Raw genomic sequence first — 20,829 nt, 5'->3', positions numbered from 1 at the left:
GCTGTGACATCCACAGAGTTCATGCAGTCTGGTCTGACAAAGTCAGCCTGGGTGTGTCCTGTGAAAGTCCACCCCCATTGTTCAGTCCACACAAAAAATATGCGAAAGCATGTTTGGGAGCATTTTAAAACATGCAGATGACATGATTACCGTCAGAGTGTTAGTGACTTTATGATCTTCAGCCAAAACCAAAGAGGCAAAAGTTGATCTATAGGGAGAATTGCATCATTTCTGATGCAACCAATGTGGGGTATGTGCTGTTCTAATAATGTGTTAATGCTTAACACAGATCTTTTCTTTAAGGGCTTTAGTTACAATATGTTATCGTTTTTTGTTTCATTTTTTTTAAAGAGTAACCTGAAAAAATTAAAAATTTAATCTGTATTTAATACAGGGGGGGGGGGGGCTGCATTGTTTTAGTGTACCAGTCAGAAATTTCGTTTAAACATCTTATCCACATAATGTTGTTCAGATTGATCAACTGTATCCATCAATTTTCTGAACCTGCTGAGCCCTTTTCAGTGTCAAAAGGTGACTGGTGCCAATGCAGCTACTGATGGGTGAGGGGGGGGGGGGCACCCTGAACAGTCTGTTGCAGAGCCACACATTCACACCCAGAATCACCAATTAACCCATGAACCTTGTTTTTGGACTGGGTAGCCGGAGTGCCCCAAGAAAACCCACACAGAAAAACTCCACACAGAAAGAACCCAGCTGGGATTTGAACCAGGGCCTTCTCACTGTAAAGTAAAAGTGCTTACCATGACTCAAACCAGTTTTTAAAATATTTTGTTGGTGTTAAATGTTGCACACATGAGTACACACATAGCTATTATGGATTACTGAAACTTTTGCTTTACCTAATTTAATACGCAAACACACTTCCATGGTTACCATTGCTTTATTTAATGTTATTTTCTTGAGAGGCTGGTGAGCTATTTGTATAAACTTTATCCGTCTCTCGTGGCATAGCAACACTTTCAAGTATTGATCTTACCTTTTGGTGTCCTTCACACAAATGAAACCTGTAAACCTTGTTTAACCTTGTGTTTTTGTGTTGCCTTTATTACAAACATCAAGCACAGAATGTGTCTGCTTTTTCAGATCCAGTCCAATGCAAACATTTTGCCATTTTTATCATGTTCTTGTGGTATTTCTCTGATGGAGGACATACATTAGGAAGCTTAAGCTCAAAATTGCATTTCTGAGTGATTCTTTTTTAATTTATTGTGAATCAAGAGCAGATGAAAAAGAGCTTATTTGTAGCGTGGGAAATAGCTGGGAGGAAGGGGGGCGGGGTTGCTTCTTAGGAGGAGCTTAAGGTTTGATCAACCTCTATTGCACATAAACAGTTTAATATTGTTTTTCCATTTGTTTCCTTTAAACAGTTCTATTCATTTCTAAATTATAAAGAATCTTTCAAATAATTTCAGTTTTGAAGCATCTGAACTTGTTCAAGTTTTACTGTATTGAGAAAAATGTAAGGTGATGATTATGATCTAAAACCTTGAATTGGTTCTGTGTGGAATTTGTGTGTATTTATTTTGTTTTTAAGCCACCAACAAAATGTCAATGTTCCTCAATAAACATAAAAACTTCCTAAAGTAAAACCTCAGAATGTGACAAATTCTCGAATGAAAACTGACAATTCTCTTTATTAGCTTTAGAACAGGTCTTGATTGAACGTTTACACATTTAAAGGGGACATGAGATGTAAAATAGAGGCTGAGAAACTAAATGATCACTATGGCTGACAAATATTTCTATTGAAGTTACAGAAAAACAAGCAACATTCTTGTTGCCGGGTGCCAAACATGAGTCTTGAGTGCTTTAGTCCTTTGAAATTTCATCTGGAGAACAGACAGTTAAGTTAAATATTAGTTACATTTGACAAAGCTTTGGAGATCTTCCAGGAACTTGATGTACTCTTGGTGCTCTATGGCAGTGCTGAGCTCCATGAGCTCGTCTGTGAAGGTGTTATCAATGCCGCGGTCGGCCAGGAAGTCCATCAAATGATCGTACAGCGCCTAAAAAGAACCCAGCAGAGTTGAGAACATCCCACCTTCATGACCCCCCGTGTGCTCATGGTTCACAGCAGCTCTTACCCAGTCCAGGGAGTCTGTGTTGAGGGTGTAGCTGGTCTCCTTCCACTCAGAGTCTCCCTCTGGCTGAAAGCTGACCTCCCGGATGGCAAAGATGTCGCTCTCCTCCTCCCCCTCACCATGACTCATCTACATTGGATAAAGTCGGCACCTTTTTACCTAACCACTTCATCCAGAAGTTTTTCTTTCTTTCTTCGTTTTAATTCATACCTCATCCTCAGGGAAATGACAGTCAAACACGAGCGTGTGCTTCCCATTCTGTTTTGTTACTTCAACAACAAAGTTTGGCGTAGATACAATCTCTGGCTACAAAGGAAAACAACAACTAGTGAGCATAAATAAATGATAAGATCACAAATCTAGAAGGTAATTCGAAAGCTTCACCTCTTCCTCTGCTGGTTTCTGCTGCTGCTGCGCTTCCTCCTCCTCCTCAAAGCTTGGAGGGATGCTGTTGTTAACGTTGAATGTGACCGTCACTCTGAAGACAGAAAATAAAAGCTGCTTTGCAGGAACTCCTACACGGTCACTTTGTCCTCAGAGAGTGAGCCATCGCCTTACTTTTCACCAGAAAGGTGTCTTGTGAGTTTGGCCTCTGTGCCGTTCATCTCAAGCTCCCATCCTCCAGACATCTTAGGAAGGGTTTTGTTTTTCTGGATCTTCTTTTCCTCTTTGATTTCATCGGACAGGAAGTTACCAAACGCTTTGTCTCCTGAGAAAAAGACAACAGATTTAGGTGAAACTGTGTGATGTAGAATGGACAACTTGATAAAAAACATGAATCCACATTTCACACAGGATGGGATGACAACATAACTTTATATGAGTAAACTATTGGCTTCGGCAGAGGGGATTTGGAAAAACTTATCAGTGAACCTTAATGTTTTATGTTTAAACATGTGACAAGTTAGAGGTGAAAAAACTTGATAAAATGCATTATCTGAAACAATTGTTACACAATTACATACAAAATACCTACATCGTGTAGAATCTTTAAGTGTTGATGGATAACACACCAGCGGAATATTCAAAAAAACAAATGCTGACTGAGTAAATACAGATGTAAATATAAAGGGACTCTTCACTTGTGATTAGTTTAAAATGTTAAAAGCTCCACTCCAATCACCTCCCGCTCGATTGTAAAAGCGTTCACAGTGGGGTTTTTTTAAAAATAATAATTTTGACGTTTTTAGCCAAATCTTTATAAAACCTGTGTCGTTTTCCAGGAGCAATTTCTGCCGAGTGGAAGGAGTAAAGAAAAAAAAAAAAGAAATAAAAACAAGCACTTTTAATGAGGAAAATCGGGTCACTGTAAAATTCAAATAGTTTGTGAAGTCTGGAAATTAGCAGTACTGTTGCTAAGCGACAAGTTAAAACATCAGTTGATTGTTTATCATCTAAAGCTTTGCCTGCCAAAGTGATGTCAGCTCTTTAGCTCCTAAACCAGGATGCAGCACGCTCGCCGTGTCGTCTAAAACCCCAATTAACCGCCACGTGTCTTTCAATTTTGTAAGCAACTTAAGCTGTTTTGCTGCTTTAAATAACCCAAACTTGTGTTTACAGGTTCTCTTTTTTTTTTAGATAAATGAAACAAAAACATGCGGACGTTCAGCTACCTTCCGTGTGCAGCCCTCCACATCCACACGACACAGACGGACTTAGTACTTTTGAGCTGAACAGTTTAGGTCTGTATCCCGACGGGGCTCCGTTACTGTTCAACATCCACAGGGAGCGGGTGAAGGGCCGAGATGCAACCGAACCAGGAGAGCGGTTGGTCGGACAGCTGAGCGGCAGAGCCCGTGCAGCAGCGGATGGTGCCGAGGACAGCCGAACAGCAGCTCCCACCGCGCGGACCAGAGACTTTAGCATGATACTATAAACTGTTTAAAGAAGAGAGAAAAATAAGAACACGCAGGCACCGACGTACTACCAGGAACGCTTCTAGAAGACACCGGCAACACGTGTGGAAGGGCACATTGACCTAGCGTAACTATGACCCCTGAACCGGAAGTAGTACTTAGTTCAGTAAACATTAGTTTTATATCAAATAGTTGACTTTACTTTACTAAACACTAAACACTAACTGATTATATATGATGGTAAAATAGGATGGTAAAATTAAATGGAAAAACATTTTTAAAAAATAGCTGAAAAAATATGATGCACTTTTAAAAAACGTAGTGCATTTTCAGTGGCGCCCCCCTGTGTCTTCGATGTGAATGTTTTATTAGAGATTGTCTGCCTTCTTTAGTGGCGGGAGTTCTTTATTTATTTATAATAAACTCGACAGCACATACAAGTGAAATAAAATTTGATTAAATAAGAAATATCAATACAATCTCAACCGGTAGAGGCCCGTCATGTAGAAACATTGCATCATCCTTTGCGACAATATATATTGAAATTGTAGTCTTGCTGCCATCAGATGGTGCTGTCTGACATGTTTTTAAACCATTCAACGCCCACTATACAGCCAATTCATTTTTTAAGATAAATTTATATGCTTTTTAAACCCCTTTATCAAAGCCACGAAAATTTGCTAAATATATATATATAAATATATGTAAAAAGATTATTTTCTATTCTATAAAAAAATGTGTTCACCATGGAAACTACTGTTTTCTAAGTTAGGAAATTCTGTAACGGTTTGGACTGAATCTGCTAATTTACAAACTATCGGTTGCGACTGTGACCGCACTTTTTTTTTTTTTTTTTAAGGAATCAGTTTGAAAAAAAAAGTCTCTTTGTTGTCAGACTTCCCTAAAGACAGTACAAAAGCACAAAAGCAACTTGAGAGATTTATGTCCCCACATTTTTGAAGGAAATTATTCAGACCTAAAGGGTGAGTTTAGTGGTGTTTTTTTTTAAGTTTCTTTTTTTAACTTTTCTTTATGAACACAGTAGCTTCTGTGAATTTAGCACAGATAATGTTACCATGAATTCCTGATAAATGTTGTAATTATCTTGACTATTTCACATATAATTTAATTATTTGAATTTTACATATATACATACATGTAAATATAGACCAAGAGCTTTTATGTATCTATCTTTACTAAACCTTTTTAAAGGTAGTGGCTGTAGATAAGTTTGCATTCTTATGTGGATGGAAATTCTGCTGTTGAAAAAAGGCCAGAAATGATGCAAAATGTTACTAAAAAAACTCCCATAATTTCCATGTTATTGACTTGATACCACTGTAAGTTAGTTCATATTATATCATAAGGATTTGTCAGTAAGACAAGCTTAGCTTTAATGGCTGGAGGTTAAAAAAGAAAGATTATTGTCTCATTTCACAGCAAAGGTTAATGCAAATCAAGTTGCGTATCTGTGTCTTGAATGGGAGCAGCTCTGATGTTTGACCTTCTCTAGTTCAATGTTCTGCCGGCAGATGACCTCGCAGCCATTTGTTTCTCTGCAGTTTGTCTGCAGTGTGCATGTCACACGCTAATAAGTGAGTTTAGGGTGCTTTATTTTAACAATTAGAGTGAAGGGTCATGTAATGAGAATGCCTGACTGAAGTGTCCGATATGTCCGTCAACTGTGCCAGTGTTTCTTTCTTTGATGGCAGTTGTGAGACAAAACTGTCATCAAGCTGACTCATTTCTGATTCAACAGATCAAAAATTCAATAATTTGTCTCAAAGTCCACTGATCCAAATATTTCGACTGTGAGCAGTCTGTGGTGTTTCTCTGAGATCAGATCTTTGCGACCATTGTTGTTCCAGAGACGACGGGAGCAGCAGGACAGCAGCTCAGGAAGTGATGACGAGCCTCCAGAAAGAGGACCTGCGTCCGAGTGCTGCTGCTCCTGAGCCAGATGTGAGCATTCCAGATGTTTGTAGAAGTATTCCTTTGATTTACACACGTCTACACTTGCTGCAGCTGTGGTAAAGGTAAAGAAGCAGGTGAAGCATTTTCTGACTCCTCCTCCTCCGTCTGTCTGCCGAAGGTTCAGGCTCCAGTCCTCCAGTAGAACAGGGAAAGCGCTCAGCCTGCCGCTCCCAAACCTCCGCTGTTGTTGTAGAGGTCATTTAGGAGTTCATCATGTGATGGCTGACTGACTCTCCATACAACTCGTAGATGTAACACACACACTAACATACAAACATACTAATATGCACACACACACACACATGCACACGTACCCACAAACACACTAATACATGCACACGCTTAAGCGCACACCTACACACACACACACTGTACTAATTAATAATTAGCAGATGCATTTACTAATTTTTGTTTCCTTATTTACAGGAGTACTTTGCAGTGCTTCTATACTTAAAATTTAATACAATACAATTTACAATTTAATATTAAAAAGAATAAATAAAGGTTTGGATTTAAACTGCATATGTTTTGGTTGTAAATTTTGACAATTTTTTATGTGGGGTAATTAAGAACCATTTTCTATTTGTAAATGCCCACCAAGTGGGTACCGGGTGAACGGACCTGGATTGGTTTAGTTTTTTTAATTTATAAATGAGCCTCAAACAGGAAATCATGTAATTGCCCCTTAATTTTAGTGACGAAATGTCAGATGAAAAAGAAGACTCAAAAAACTCTGAGGGCAAGAAGAAAACACATTTTTCTACATCACAGAATTGACAGAAAATCCAAATTTATGTTAGTATTGGGATGTTTAAATGTCAAAAGAATAAATAACGTTGGAATATCCTTTTTTATAAGGTATGGATCGTATCAGATCATATCAAAGTGGTTTTGTTTTTGCTTACAACGATGTTGGGCTAAGATGCAACAATATTGACATGAGTGTTCAGGAAAAAAGTACTTTATTTACCCACTGTCTCAAATTTGATACCGTTCAAGTACATTTAGACATTTCTTTGTATGAGGGGCCTTTTATTCCACCCTCTGTTGTTTAATTAACACAACAAAAGGTTCTAAAGAGAAGTGCACAAACTTAGTGATTGACCTTTCACTGTTTTAGCATTTCTTAGGTGGGGGGCGCTTATACTGAAAACACCCTCAGTCTCAAATTTGATCCACATATTTTTAAAAGGGTAAATAATGCAATAATTATCAACAAATTTTGAATTCAGTAAGCAATCATTAAAAAGAAAAGAACAACAATAGGCGAGTTATTCTCATCAATATGTCCTGAGAATTACTGAAACTTTTCCCAACAAAAGTGTTTTTGAGATTTCGTGGAAGCAACCATTTTGAAATGAGCAGGAAAAAGCCCTGTTACTGCCTCTAGTGGCATGATGATGAACTGCAGTGCAGAAAACAGTAATTGGGGAAGGTTTTCATATTGTTAGTAGGATAGGTGTCTCAGAAATGCATGCATCGAATATGATACGAATGGGTATATAGGGTTAAAATAATTAATGGTAGATATAAAGACCACCATACTACAGTTATGTTTACTTAACAAAAAAATATTTTAATTATCAAACTGTTTTGAACAAAAAGAGACAAATGTCATTAATCGCTGTGGATGTCATGTGTGATTATTATTGACACAATAAAACTGAAATGATAACTCGAATGCTTAGGCTTGTGTTGTGAAGCAAGTAATGAAAATTTTATTGTTAGAAAATATAACTTTTGCTATTTAAGACTGTATCAAACCATCTGCACATTAATTCAAACACATGCATTTATTCTTACATGCAAACATGTAGAGTAAATGCATAAAAAACTTCTCAAAATGATTGTTGAATCAGTAAACAAACTTTTTTTTTTTAAATGTAATTTAGTCAGGAGACAAAACGTACAATCGTGAGTCTTTTGTCTAAAATGCAAAACTATTTTTTCCACCTTTCTTCAGCACATTCCACGAAGAATTGAGGACCAGAGAGATCAGATCCCCGTCAGCTTCATGCAATCCATGAGACAAAACATTACAAAGTTCAGGTTGAGGAGTGAAGCGGACTCCTGAACATGCATCGAGAAACGAAGCTGCAATCATAGAGATAAACAGCATGCTCAGTGTGAACTGTTCAACAGGATAAAACCATTTGAAAAAGTTATTTTTTCATACATTCTTGTAAATAAATTATTCAAATCATTTCTTTATAGGGATGTCCCGATCAGTTTTTTTTCGGCCAGATGCTAGTCATTAGATTTTGATTCTGCCAATACAGAGTCCCACTCCAATACTCTTAACACGTTTAAAAAATGATTTTTTTTAAATCTAAGCATATCCCTTTTTTCCTCCATTTTTGTTTACTTAAAATCATTTTATCATTTAACACTTGAACTTCTGTGAAGTAACTTTAAAAATCAAGTAAAATTAATGCAACTATTAATAAAAATAGTTAAGTATTTCCTGGTAAAAAAAAACTGGTGATAATTAGTCATGTGAGAAAGATGGTGACTGTAGCTTAAGTTCAGCAAATGTTCAAAACCTTTGAACATTTTGTGATTTATATCTCTAATTAATATCTCTAACGAAAAATGAAAAATAATGAGTTTCTTTTAAATTGTTGTAGAATAAATATGACAAGTATTCATGACTAGCTCATATCAATGGACCCATTAATTAGTTTTTTTTTTTTTTTAGTGAATATGGAATTCACTTTTCAACCTCTTCAGAACTGGTATCAACATAAGTGAACATCCTATTTTTGGTTTTATTGCCACAGTATTAAATTCTGCTTTACTGCTCTCTCTGCAGCAGCAGCAGTCTCACTGCATCTCTGTCGGCAACACAGAACCGTTCTCGTTGAAAAGAAACAACCCCTTTATGTTAAAAGGCTTTTGTAGGTCATCGTTTGCGTTAAGACAACTCATTAGAGACACTTGCTGTCAGTTTAAACCATATTCACAGATTGGGACTTCCCGGAATATCTCACTATCTTAGCTTGTCTGAACTGTTTTTCTGCACCTCCTGATCAAACTAGCGGTGCGATAAATTGTGGTGAACAGTTCATGATATGCAGACTTGAGCAGAGGATTTGTCTGGAATAATTCACTGGAAATATAAAGCGCTATTTATAATAAGAACAAATAAAATGTTGGATCCCTGGTCAAGAGACAGCATCCGACTTTGATCGATTCATAAACCATGTGAGGTGATTGGACCCGATTTCCGATCATGTGATTGGATCGGGACATCCCTAATTCTTTATAATGCAACAACCCTGAGTTAAGTCAGAACTGCAGGCAGCCTGCTTCCTTCTCTTTTGGTCAGTTGTTGGACTACAGCGCACGTCAATCAGCGGTGGGCTGGTGACTGCTGGGATCTGAATGTTTTGCACTGCTGAGTAGAAAGCTGGCTACGCCATTACGCTGTACTTGTTCTGAAGCAGAAGCCTCAGAAAGAGCTGTTTGACAACCGCCCAACTACAGAGCTTCCTTGTGGCCATTAGGATATACCAAAAAAGCCCTTAAGATCACCTGCGTATTTTCCCAAACTGCCTTGAAAGCAACATTAGATAGATAGTTAGATAATTCCTGCTGCAGGTTGAATAGCATTTTATTGTAAAAAAACTGAAACGGAGAATTCCAAATGGAGTCCTCTGTAAACTGTGTTCCTGATAGGTTTTGTGCTTTATAAAAGCATGCAAACAACTTTAACAAAACATCCTTTTCAGGTGTGTGCAGGAAGCCTCAGCTATGAGGCTTAGATGTGAAGTGCAACAGCAACACATGCTAGATCCATGCCAGCTGGGAGGTAGAGGAGTCCAGAAAACTCTCAATTGAAGAAAATATTCTGCTCTGCTTTGCTAACGCAAAGTTAAAGCTGAAGTCCTGTTAGGTCCTGGTGAGGTGAAGCTTGCGGCCAAAGTACTCTGGAGCTGCTTCCAGCAGCCAGTCAGGATCTACCAGACACAGGTCTCGCATGTAGCAGCGCGAGGTGTGCAGCAGCTCGTTGAAGATCACGTACGCCGGCTTGGCCTGGAAAAGGACGGACGATGGGTGGATGGTCACGGGTTGGTGGGTGTCCAGAGCCAGATAACTGCCATCAAGCTGCAGCTCTGCCGCGTTGAGAAACATCCCATGGGCAAGGCAGCGGCGAACACTTGCGGTGTCTGAACCACACGACTCCAGCTTCAGGTTCAGCTGAAAAAAGGGGGGGTCTTCAGTGACAGGAGCTTCATTATAGTTAAAAAAAAACAAGTTCCTGTACAGACTTCAGATTTTGTGCTCCAACTACAACATTTTAAACAAACATATTTCATCAGTGATTGGGAGGAGTTAAATACTTTGAGGCTGACCACAATGGACGGAAAAAACGTTGTCTTTTCTTGACATGGTTAAACCATTTGTAACATTTAGTATGTATTTACTATGGTGGTTAAAACAAATACCCACACTAGCATGTGCATTTATTTGGTTTGCATTTGTTGCAATGACAGCAAAGTCAGACCCTGAAATGGTCTCAATGTCAATGTTTTGAATGCCAACATGTGCTTTTTTCCACATGTGCTTGCCTTCGATAAACAGTTGTACGAACAGTTTAAAGACCCACTCTGATTATCTTTTAATCTGTTGTTAGTTATGATTATGCCATTTTTAACCATAATCAAACAACCCATGTCGTTTTCTAGGACATAGTTTCTGCAGAGCAGCTGGAGTTCATTAGAAATTCACCCCTGAGTTGTAGTTAGAACTGTTGGCACGTATCAAGCAAGACCCCACTTCCCATTACCCAAACTGAGGTCTATCTGTTTACACGCTCTCCCGCTAGTGTGCAGCCCATCACACCAACCTAACATTACCTGTGTAACAAATATAGCGAGCAACATTGGAGCTATCATCCAGATTCCAGCTCAGACTAGGAAAACAAAGACGTTCATGGATCTATTTGTCTGCAAGTGGATGCATCAGAGTGGAGCGAAAAGCACATTTTTTACGTCACAAATAAGCTCTTTTTCAAACAGATTTCTTTTCGTCTGCTCCTGGTTAAGAACAATTTGAGTAAAGAAATACTCAATAGTGTGCTTAATTACCTAGTTTACAAAGTACCAAAAAAGCTCATTCATCCTTTCTAAAACTAACTTGTTTTGCTGTTCCAATCAGTTTTCTGAAAAAAAAAAAAAAATTCTTGCCAGACAGAAAATGAAGACTTCATCACTTTCATTTGACTCAATTTTTACATTATGAAACTGGACATGGAGTCTGGGAAGTTTACTTGAAGACCTCCAGCATGCAAACAGACTAAAAACATGAGATCAGCTCTCCTCCTAAAACAATTATAAAAGATGCTCAAAATAAATCGGCATTTTTGAGTTCCCAGGTTTGCACTGTGGGTGCAACTGTACCTTCAGACAGATGTCTCTGAGCTGCGCCTGGACGTCCTTTACCAGACCCATGTTCCTGCTGTTGACAAAGTTCTCCCGACACCACTCCTTCAACAGCAGACCTTCATCAGGAACGTGATCATTCTGGTTTCAAATTTCGGTCTCGCCACACTCACCTTATTTCCACTGACTTTCTTAAACGCTCTGTATATGTTCAGCAGTGTCATGTGATCTCCCTCACTGGTCATGAATTTCTTGCGTGCCGCGAGCACATCGTCCCGCCGGGCCGGGGGGTTGTAGAGCACAGTGTCAACGGACAGCAGACACACGATGCTCAAGATCTCCTCAGAACAGGAGTATTCTGGGGACAATAGGATGGTCTGCAGGGGGGGAAAAAAAGTTTATTTGGTTTTGGAACAAAATTGAGCCCAGCGGTGTCTGCAGCTAACTGAAGTTTGAACTAGTGGGACTTTAAATTTGGTCACATTCAGGTTATCATGAACTTTATAAGTTTAATCAACATCAGGTGTGGTTTTTCCCTGATTGGATGTCCGTATCATCATGTGATGGAAACTGAATCAGACCAGGAACACAACTCTACCTAAAATTTAAGGTAGACGTGTTCTCCCTCACATCTGCCAGCACTGCAAAAATGGAATCTTAAGAAAGTAAATGAGCTTGAAGCCCAAGAAAGCGAAGCAGAAGTCTTCTGTTCGCTCCTGTCCTCAGGAGTGCAGCTTCTCTTGGACTCCTGCACTGTCCAGACTCCACATGGATCAACTGGAGCTGTTAGCAGCATTTCTTGCTCTTCAGCACTTCTGTGACGTTCTGAGTGGTGATCATGTTTTGATCAGAACAGATGCCACAATTCATCTGGCAGACTTGGACGTACATGAGAATTCTAGAGTTACAGACTGTACAGTTATTCTATTATTATTTTATTCAAATTTTTCCTCTTTTCTTCCCTGTATATTTTGTGTCTGTGTTTGTCTTTATCCCCCTATTTCCTTAGTGCTGCTACTGCAACTAAATTTCCCTTCGGGGATTAAAAAAGTTGTTCTTGAATCTTGAATCGTGTGTGTTATCACGTGGACATGTCAACTTAAAATAAAATAACAATTTTAAAACATCTATTTTGAAAGTGCAACTGAAGTTTTTATTTTGAAACTCAGACCCGTTTCCCATTTCCCTGGTTTGTTGTCGCAAAATCGACAAGTTGGCGGACTGGAAACAGAACTCCTGCGTAAGGCTTGCATTGTGTTACGGCGAGTCAGACGCAGACTGAGGTGATGTAAACATTCTGACTGATTAATGAAATTTCTATTTTTTGAGTCAATGCTTTAGAGACGGCCTGCAGACAGACCAATGTAAGTTCATCAATGTAAACTTTAGTCCCACCAAACCCTCAGTGTGCACACCAGCCTCATAAATCCGGGACGGGCAATTAATCGATCGATATATTTCCATGCAAATAGCTGATAAAATCTTTTTTGGTCCTCCAAGTTAAAGCAGAGTGAATCATTGTACCTTGGCATATCTAGGCTCCAGAGGAAAGCTGGCCATCTTCTTCCCCAGCGGGGTGAGAAGAACCTGCCCCTCCCTCTTCTCCACAGCTCCCAGCAGCTCCAAATGGTCGACAGCAGAACGCACAGCCTCTGAGACAAACAAACACACCTCACTGCCACCACATCTCCTCCTGTGCAACCACATCCGTTCCTGAGCTTCATCCGCCTACCTGGGGAAGGCTTGGACATGAAATCAAAGTTCATCACATCTGGAATCCCCAGCGCCATGAGTTGAAGCATCACGCCTGCCAAGTTACACCTGCAAGGCACATGGCGGCATTCAGTTTGTGTGATCTAAATGCAGAGACCATGCAGGAGCAGCAGCTGAAAACACAGCAAACTCGGTTTTATTCCCTACCTCTGGATCTCCGGGACAGTCATGGGGAGGAAGTTGTCAAACTCCTGCTCTGTGTACAGACGGTAGCAGAAGCCAGATTCCTCCCTGCCAGCTCTGCCTGCTCGCTGCCACGCCTGAGCCTTTGAGACTCGCTGCACGGCCAGCACCTCCAAACCACTGTCTGAGAGCCACAGCACAGCCACACTCAACCATCATCAGCATCGAAAGAAATGTCACTTTTCAGTGGCTCATTTTACCAATATTGATCTGAAACATGCACACACCAATTGTCTTTTTTTATTAGAAATCTTTAGTGCATTAGTATAAAACTGAAAATATTTCACACAAATAACCAATTTTACATCAAAACCTCAAAAGAAATTGACATTAGAGAGATTTTATCATCGATTGTGCGTGATTTTAAAAAGGATTTTCTTGTTAAAGCTCCAAAAGTGACTTAAAATAACCATCAAAACCATTTCTAATGATGGAAAAAGACCAGAGGTTTTTTTTAGAAGTTTGTAATGTTAGGGGAAGTTTCCACAGTTCTGACTGGGAGTGCAGAAAAGGCCTGCATGGAGCATCTATGGAGCTGCTGTCTGTGTCTGGATGCACGGATGGGTTTGTTCGCTGCAGATTCAAACCCTGTTGGTTCACAAAGCAAGAAGATCAAAAGCCAATCTGAAGAAATACATGTCATGTTCAAGGATTCTGACTGAAGGGAGTCCTTCTTCCACAAAAAACCTCCTGTCTGCTAAATTATTTTTAAGTAAAATAACACAATTCAGATATCTCTCCTTTGATCTTTAGCAGATGTTTGCATCTGTATGACCACTCAACCACTAGAATGAGCCGTTTTCGAAGCTACATGTGCCAACCACATGTGTGAGTCAGGATCTTTATATAAAGATTATCTGATAATTATTGCTGGACTTCAGGGAAACCTGAGATGGCTCCAGATATTGATGTTAACTTTGTCTGAATCCCCAAAGTACTGGTACATTTCTGTCACAGCCATGTGTTATCATCCAATCATTACAGTCTCCCCCTAAAGTTTTCTTTATTTTTGTGTTGAATGAATAGTCTGGGAGCAGAAGACACTAAAGCTGGCACTTAAGGCAGTGGTCCACAAGCCCCAGACTCCGGACTGGTACTGATCCGTAGGTCACTTGGTAAGGTAGCGCAGATAAGAAGAATATTACAAATACATACTTTAACTTAGAATATTTCGATTCTGTTTATTCCCTGATTCTGAAGGAAGTTTTGTTTTTGAAAAATACTGGATTCGGCTGCTCAGACCGCCAAATTAAAAGCCTCAATCTAACAAATGTAATAAAAAAAATAATAAATTAAAACGTATTTGGAGGGTAATAAAATTGTTTTTTTAATTTAAAAAATAGAGTCAGAAACCGGAAACATTAAAAAAAAAAAAATTAACCACCAACTTTTGCCCCATTTGGATCAGTCAGTGAAAATATTGTCTGACAATAAACTGGTCCGTGGCTTACAAAAGGTTGGGGACCCCTGACATGAGGGCTGCCTTATTAATAATTTATCTGATCAATATTTGGGGATATGAAATTATTTGACCAAATCTTCATAGGACAGAGACAAACACTATGCACTGATCTGATCAGTACTGAATATCCGTCAGAATTCCAAATTGTCCCAAATAACTAAAAAGACAAAGGCATAACGATCTTCTGCTACGGTCTTCATTGAGAAGGTGCAATGATCTCACCAGGGTTGAAGCGTTTGGCCTTCACCATCCCTGTGTCAATGACATATTTAATCCCAGAGATGGTCACAGATGTCTCTGCGATGTTGGTGGACAGGATGACTTTTCTGCAGCTCTGGACAAAAGCATGGAAAGCTTCAAAAACCAACATCTTAGAATTCAACTTTTATTGTAAAATCGTTCCATGGGGTCTTTCAATTACGATTATGCAGTTTTGAGCCAAAACAAAAAGCCTTTGTTCTGTTTTTTAAGGCATATTTTAAGCAGTGGGAGCTCATTAGAAATTCAATTCTGGCGCAGAAGTTAGCTGCACTCATTTATCATCTGCTATTTGTTTACACTCACTCCAGCTAGCTTCTAGCATCTCACAAGCCCAAGTTAACATTAGGGTAGCAAAAAAAACAAAAACATCAGAGCTATCCAGCCGTCCAGTTTAGAGCCAGATGGCAGCTCAGACAAGGAAAATTAAGATGTTAATGGATGTATTCGTCTGCAAGTGAATACTTCAGAATTGCAGCTGAGAAGGATGACTTTGTCCCGCACATGGCAACCTTTTTCAAACCGAGGGTTTTCATCTGCTCCTTATCCAATAAAATTTGAATAAAGAAATACTCAGAAATGCAAGCTTAAGCTTACTTTTCTTTATATATGTCCTCCATCCTGAGAAAAATGCTACAAGAACATGTTAAAAATGCTCAAAACGCTATTTTCATTGGAGTGGGTCTTCAAACAGAAAGGGTCCTTTTTCTGATCGTTTCCTGATGCTCACCTTGGGAGCCGGCTGGAACACCCTGAGTTGCTGCACTGGAGGCAGAGATGCATACAGGGGCAGAACCACCATGGACCCGCAGCCGTCGGGGACGTGCTTGGAGATGTCTCGACACGTCCTCGCCAGAGCCTCGATCTCCTCCTGCCCCGTCATGAACACCAAGATGTCGTGAGCTGGCGGTGCCTCCTGAACACAACAGAGACATAAAGAACCATCACTTCACATCAGCACTGTTAAAACATCTATTTCCTCCAGAGAAGTGCTTGTTATTGTAGATTTTTATGTTGGATAGATTAGATGGATTACCTGATGGATCTGGAAGATGGAAACTAGTGCAGCCTGAAGATAGTCTGACTGCTGATGCTTGGTGTAAAAGATCTGAATGGGGTGCTGCCTCCCTTCCAGGTATAAGACAGGAGACTTGTTGAAGTATTCAGAGAACAAATCCACATCCATTGTGGCAGACATCACTATGACCTGTACAGGGAAAATTAAAAAAATATATATAGGAAAAAGAAAACAGCCTTTCAGATGTCTGCAAGGAAAATTGGACAGTCACCAACACACAGGTATGGAGCTGCAACACAAAGAAACGAGACAGAAAACAGCCAATCTCAGACGAGACGTTGACAGCAAGTGAAAATTGAGCATTTTCTTAGTTAAATGCCAAACATCTTTCTCTTCCTAATAAGCCAAGAGATGGGCTGTTTTCAAGGAGTTCAATATCCAGAGGCAGACAAGACATGCTAACTGCACTAAGCTAATTGGAAAAGTGCAGGGTCTTTTAAGATGAAATTCATGGTAATTGGAGCAAAATAAATCTATTTTGGTGCTTTTCTGTTGTATGAGAAGAATTTAAAAGTATGCTTTTGTAATAAAATATCCATTAAATAGTTTGCATGTAATGTCATTATAAGGGTTCAATGCATGCAGGTCTGTGTGTTGGCCTTCACAAATATTTAATCAAAAAAAAGACACCCCCCCCCTCAACAATATTACCGGTAAGTCGATATGAATCAGTCTGTAGATATTCAACAGATGTTTAACATTCAATTTAATAAAAATTGTGAAAGTTATCTCTAAATAAAAAATAAAAAAATGATTTAAAAAAACTAAGATTATTTTGATAGCAAAGTCACAACATCCGGATACTTATAGAAAAACCCAGAACTAAAAGTAAAATCAGTGAGGTTATTCTATAGGATTAAGATTCAGTAAAAACAAAGTTAAAAAAGGTTTTAAAAAGCTTTTTTTTGGATAAAGCTGCTTCCAGGTGCACTTTGGAAACTTTGATTTTCAAAACCTTGCATCTTGTTTTCACACATTTGCTCTACAAACTCTTCCACTTCAGAGTAAAAGCATATCTATAGAAATACTCATGATGTCTAAACATGGAGGACTTGCATTGTCCTCTAACCTTCAGGGGGATCTTATTGAGCTCCCTCCGTCTGCGCTGCGCAGTCTTCACCACACCAAAGAGCACATCTGTGTGCACGGTGCGTTCGTGGGCTTCATCAAGGACTACCACAGTGTACTTCAGCAGCAAGGGATCTCCTATGGCCTCCCGCAGCAGCATGCCATCAGTCATGAACTTCAGCTTCGTCTCAGAGGAGGTGACATCTTCGAAGCGCACCGTGTAGCCAACCTGAACAGAAGAATTTAACAAACCTTTTTAGCTTTACATTGATATGTGTTAGCAGGCTCCTTACATGCTCCAGCAAGTTAAACGTCAAACTTTAAAACAGCAGCGAGCCTCAAACACACATCTCTACATCCACTGCTATATTAAACATACACTTTTAAAGGCCCACTCTGATGAAAATTGTGTTTTTAACATTTTTTACGTGTTCTTGTGGCATTTTTCAGTCATCAAAGAGAAAAGGGGCTACTTTGAAGAACCTACAATACGACATATTTTCAGTTATTTCACACTTTTTTGTTATGTATATAATTCCTCGTGTGTTCATTCAGAGTTTTGATGCCGTCAGTGTCACTCTTCAATTTTCAAAGTCATGAAAATAAAGAAAACTCTTTGAATGAGAAGGTGTGTCCATTCAAATTATGTGAATCGGGATCAGACGATAAAATGCAGTTTGAAAAATAGCTTGTGACGGAGAAAATACGCTAAGTGGGCAACAAGATCCCTGCTACGCTCCGTTCCAATGCTGTTAAGTTTTTGTTTTCCTCGCCTGAGCTGGAATCCGGCTCAAAACTGTACGACTGGATAGCTCCAATATTGCTCGCCATTTTTGTTGCAGCGGTGATATTAGGTTGGGGGTGTGAGGAGCTGTAAGCTAACGAGAGAGAGTGTAAACAGAGAGCTCTCTGCAACGGGGAGGGGAAAGAGGTCATTCCATGTCAATGGTCCTGCCCACAACTCAGAGGTGAATTTCTAATGAATTCCTGCAGCTCTGCAGAAACTATGTATTAGAACAGTGTTTTTTAACCAGTGTGCCGCGGCACACTAGTGTGCCGTGGGAGATGGTCAAGTGTGCCGTGGAAAATTGCCCTCATTAACTGATCTAAAAGCATTTCCCATCTCCAGGAAATCAGCTCTTTGTTCATCCAAACAGGTCCTGATAAAACACTGAGTAGTTAGGAATATAAACGATCATAAAATACTTTTTTCTTTGTGTTTATTTGATTCTATTAAAGACATTTTGATAAGAATGACGGTAACGCGAAATAGCTGCAGCTATAACTGTGTAAGGAAAAGTCCCGCAGCTTTTACTGTCTCCACGACTCCACCAATCATTCTTGAAGGCTTAATCACATGTCATCAGTCTGACCAATCAGAAGTGGTTAAAGTCTCCACTTCCTTGTTCTAATTTAGCTCATAACTCACTCAGTTCCAACAAAAACACCAGCTAAAGCTCGTCTTTAGCGGTGTAGCTTTCCACAGAATCCGGTATCAGACCGTGGAACAAGTGAACAAAACCATGAAGCTCAGAGACGCGAGTCTTTCTGCCGTTTTCTCGCAGTATTCACACTACATCTCCCATGATGCATTGGCTTAATGAGTCGTCCTTTTTACACGTCTTGAAAACACAACGAACATACAGTTTGTATGTAACTTAACTTTTATTACATCTTTTAGAAAAACATCTGCAACTTCCTGCTTTTTCTGCCACAATTATCACAAAAATGCACGTCAGATTGCCGGGGGGGGGGGGGGGGGGGGCGGTAGATCAAAACAGACTATGAGTTTCTGCTTTTTTTTTTTTTTTTGGATGCTGGTGTGCCGTGGGATTTTTGTCAAGGTTAAAGTGTGCCGTGGCTCAAAAAAGGTTGAAAAACACTGTATTAGAAAACAACACAGAGTTTTTGGTTTTGACTAAACTAGGAACACTTTGATAGATCAAAAGATGATTGGAGTGGGACTTTCAGAGCCAGGGCTCCTTATAGTTCCTCATTTCAATACAGATTGTGGGGATGGAATTGAGTAAACTACTTACACTATCTATGTTTGTCATTTCACAAACATTCAGAGTGAAACAACATAATTAAAGAATGGCTGCATGAAATTTCAGAGCTGTATTTTAGTGGTGGGATTTCTTCAGATCCTGCAGTAATACTGACAGAATGGAGATGACAGAGGAGGTCTTTTACATACCAGTTTGCCGATTTGAGTCCTCTTCTCTTCCGCCACCCGTCCTGCCAGAGAGATTGCAGCGACTCGACGCGGCTGAGTGATGGCGACCATACCCAGACGACCGATCCCGGCTTCATACAGATACTGCGGGATCTGTGTGGTCTTCCCAGATCCGGTCTCACCTGGTGAGGATTGAACATGTGTTCATTTGAGCGCCATTAACAAAAATGAACTTAGTCTAATCATGACTGCTTACTACTTGCTGTGGAGCCTGGGGAACTAGTAAGAGTTAACGTTAACTATGGCTAATGACAGTTAAGTAATAAATGTACCTATTATGATAGCATTTTGAAGTTGTCTCAGTTGGTTCAAAAGGTGCGGCTTTGCCTGGTAAATCGGAAGCTGTTTCCTTTGGACCTCTATCGGAGTGCTCACATTCCCCTTTTTTGGCAAAAGCATTCCAGGTTTATTCCTCTCCAGGCGGAAAAAAACAGACCCCGGCTTGAATTTTTTAGCCGGAGGAGGGTCGGGCTCGTGGGGCATGGTCTGCAGGAAGCCTCCAAGAGAACCAAACTTAACCAGCTGGTTTGTCTGGTTGTTATTACCTCTAGAGTGGAAGATTCGTCTCTAAAAGTTTTGTTTTGCGTGCCCACCAACACGCGACAGAGCGTCCCTGCGGATGTAGGGCGCCTTCTCAAAGACGTCACCGCGTGTTAACGCGGCGCACACGTTTGACGTCATTAACTCTACATTCTTTTTTTGTTCGGAGTGCATTTAAGACAGTTATAATAATCAGAAAAATACAGTAATTTAAAAAAGGGGCATGTATCTTTCCATTTACATAGATGAATGAAATGTTTACATAAAATAAAAAGCAACACCGATGACGTCAGAAATCCCCGAGGCCAGATTTTCCATAAAAAAAAAGAACACCAGGTAAAGAAATAAAAAAAAAGGAATATATAAAACTTTGAGTGACAACCAATTGTGAATATCAGTCCAAAATATTTTTATGTGGTTTCAACTGTAAAAGAGATGTTCTAACATTCCAGTTTCAAAAGAAACAGAATATGCATGGTTTCGATTAAAATTTGAATCTTTTATGTAAAAAATCTCCAACTGGGTAAATTTTAGATATTATTTTAAAATGCTTTTCTTTCATTTTAGGTGGAAGTGGGTACTTTGTGTATAAAGAAAAAGATTTGTCCATTAGGGAGATTTCTAGGTTGCATCTTGTTGCAGAATTTTTTGTTTAAAGGTTAGAGTTACTAATTAATTGTTGTATTTTTTATCTTTTAGGGGAATATCATTAATTGTCAGTTCTGGAAATTGTGGTTTGATTGCATTGTATTGTTGTATGTTATGAATAGGATTAAGTAAAGGCATTGGAATTGCTTTACAGACTTTATTATAACAGTTACTAGAATCCTTAATTTTGTATTTAGTTACAAACTCAATGTATGATAACAGCATTCCATTAGAACGCATCAAGTCATAGAGCTCTACATTCTCCCT

At 39.4% G+C, this 20,829-nt stretch overlaps 2 protein-coding genes and 1 long non-coding RNA gene across 3 annotated transcripts; 1 reads left to right on the top strand and 2 right to left on the bottom strand.

Annotated features, from left to right (window-relative positions):
• Nucleotides 1-1,630: 1,630 nt before the first annotated feature.
• Nucleotides 1,631-4,099, bottom strand: c1qbp (complement C1q binding protein). Its single transcript, XM_004076620.4, has 6 exons — nt 3,716-4,099; nt 2,661-2,811; nt 2,487-2,580; nt 2,313-2,408; nt 2,106-2,231; nt 1,631-2,027 (listed from the first exon to the last, which is right to left on the bottom strand). Exons 1-6 carry the CDS (start codon nt 3,966-3,968, stop codon nt 1,878-1,880), a joined length of 870 nt encoding a protein of 289 aa, XP_004076668.1. The 5' UTR covers nt 3,969-4,099; the 3' UTR covers nt 1,631-1,877.
• Nucleotides 4,100-4,732: 633 nt separating this feature from the next.
• LOC110016407 lies at nt 4,733-8,143 on the top strand. The gene is made up of 4 exons (XR_002291704.2): nt 4,733-4,941; nt 5,827-5,920; nt 6,051-6,183; nt 7,896-8,143. It is a non-coding gene; the product is annotated as an uncharacterized LOC110016407 (long non-coding RNA).
• On the bottom strand, nt 7,628-20,008 carry dhx33 (DEAH-box helicase 33). Its single transcript, XM_004076619.4, has 12 exons — nt 19,647-20,008; nt 19,336-19,496; nt 17,140-17,367; nt 16,029-16,199; nt 15,723-15,908; nt 14,957-15,068; nt 13,237-13,396; nt 13,049-13,137; nt 12,841-12,968; nt 11,490-11,693; nt 11,335-11,421; nt 7,628-10,132 (listed from the first exon to the last, which is right to left on the bottom strand). Exons 1-12 carry the CDS (start codon nt 19,855-19,857, stop codon nt 9,824-9,826), a joined length of 2,046 nt encoding a protein of 681 aa, XP_004076667.1. The 5' UTR covers nt 19,858-20,008; the 3' UTR covers nt 7,628-9,823.
• Nucleotides 20,009-20,829: the final 821 nt, after the last annotated feature.

This window comes from Oryzias latipes, chromosome 14 (assembly GCF_002234675.1).
Source record: "Oryzias latipes chromosome 14, ASM223467v1".
Taxonomy (NCBI): Eukaryota; Metazoa; Chordata; class Actinopteri; order Beloniformes; family Adrianichthyidae; genus Oryzias; species Oryzias latipes.
Note: the sequence above shows the minus strand (reverse complement) of the source record. Positions and strands in the feature narration are given on the sequence as shown.

Excerpts from the sequence above, each read along its gene's own strand:
- c1qbp (XM_004076620.4), bottom strand. The coding sequence starts at position 3,968 with ATGCTAAAGTCTCTGGTCCGCGCGGTGGGAGCTGCTGTTCGGCTGTCC. Across the intron at positions 2,581-2,660 it reads AGACACCTTTCTGGTGAAAA|AGTGACGGTCACATTCAACG; the intron begins GTAAGGCGATGG and ends TTCTGTCTTCAG. Across the intron at positions 2,409-2,486 it reads AGAAACCAGCAGAGGAAGAG|CCAGAGATTGTATCTACGCC; the intron begins GTGAAGCTTTCG and ends TTTCCTTTGTAG.
- dhx33 (XM_004076619.4), bottom strand. The coding sequence starts at position 19,857 with ATGCCCCACGAGCCCGACCCTCCTCCGGCTAAAAAATTCAAGCCGGGG. Across the intron at positions 19,497-19,646 it reads TCAAAATGCTATCATAATAG|GTGAGACCGGATCTGGGAAG; the intron begins GTACATTTATTA and ends AATCCTCACCAG. Across the intron at positions 10,133-11,334 it reads TCAGAGACATCTGTCTGAAG|CTGAACCTGAAGCTGGAGTC; the intron begins GTACAGTTGCAC and ends CCCTTTTTTCAG.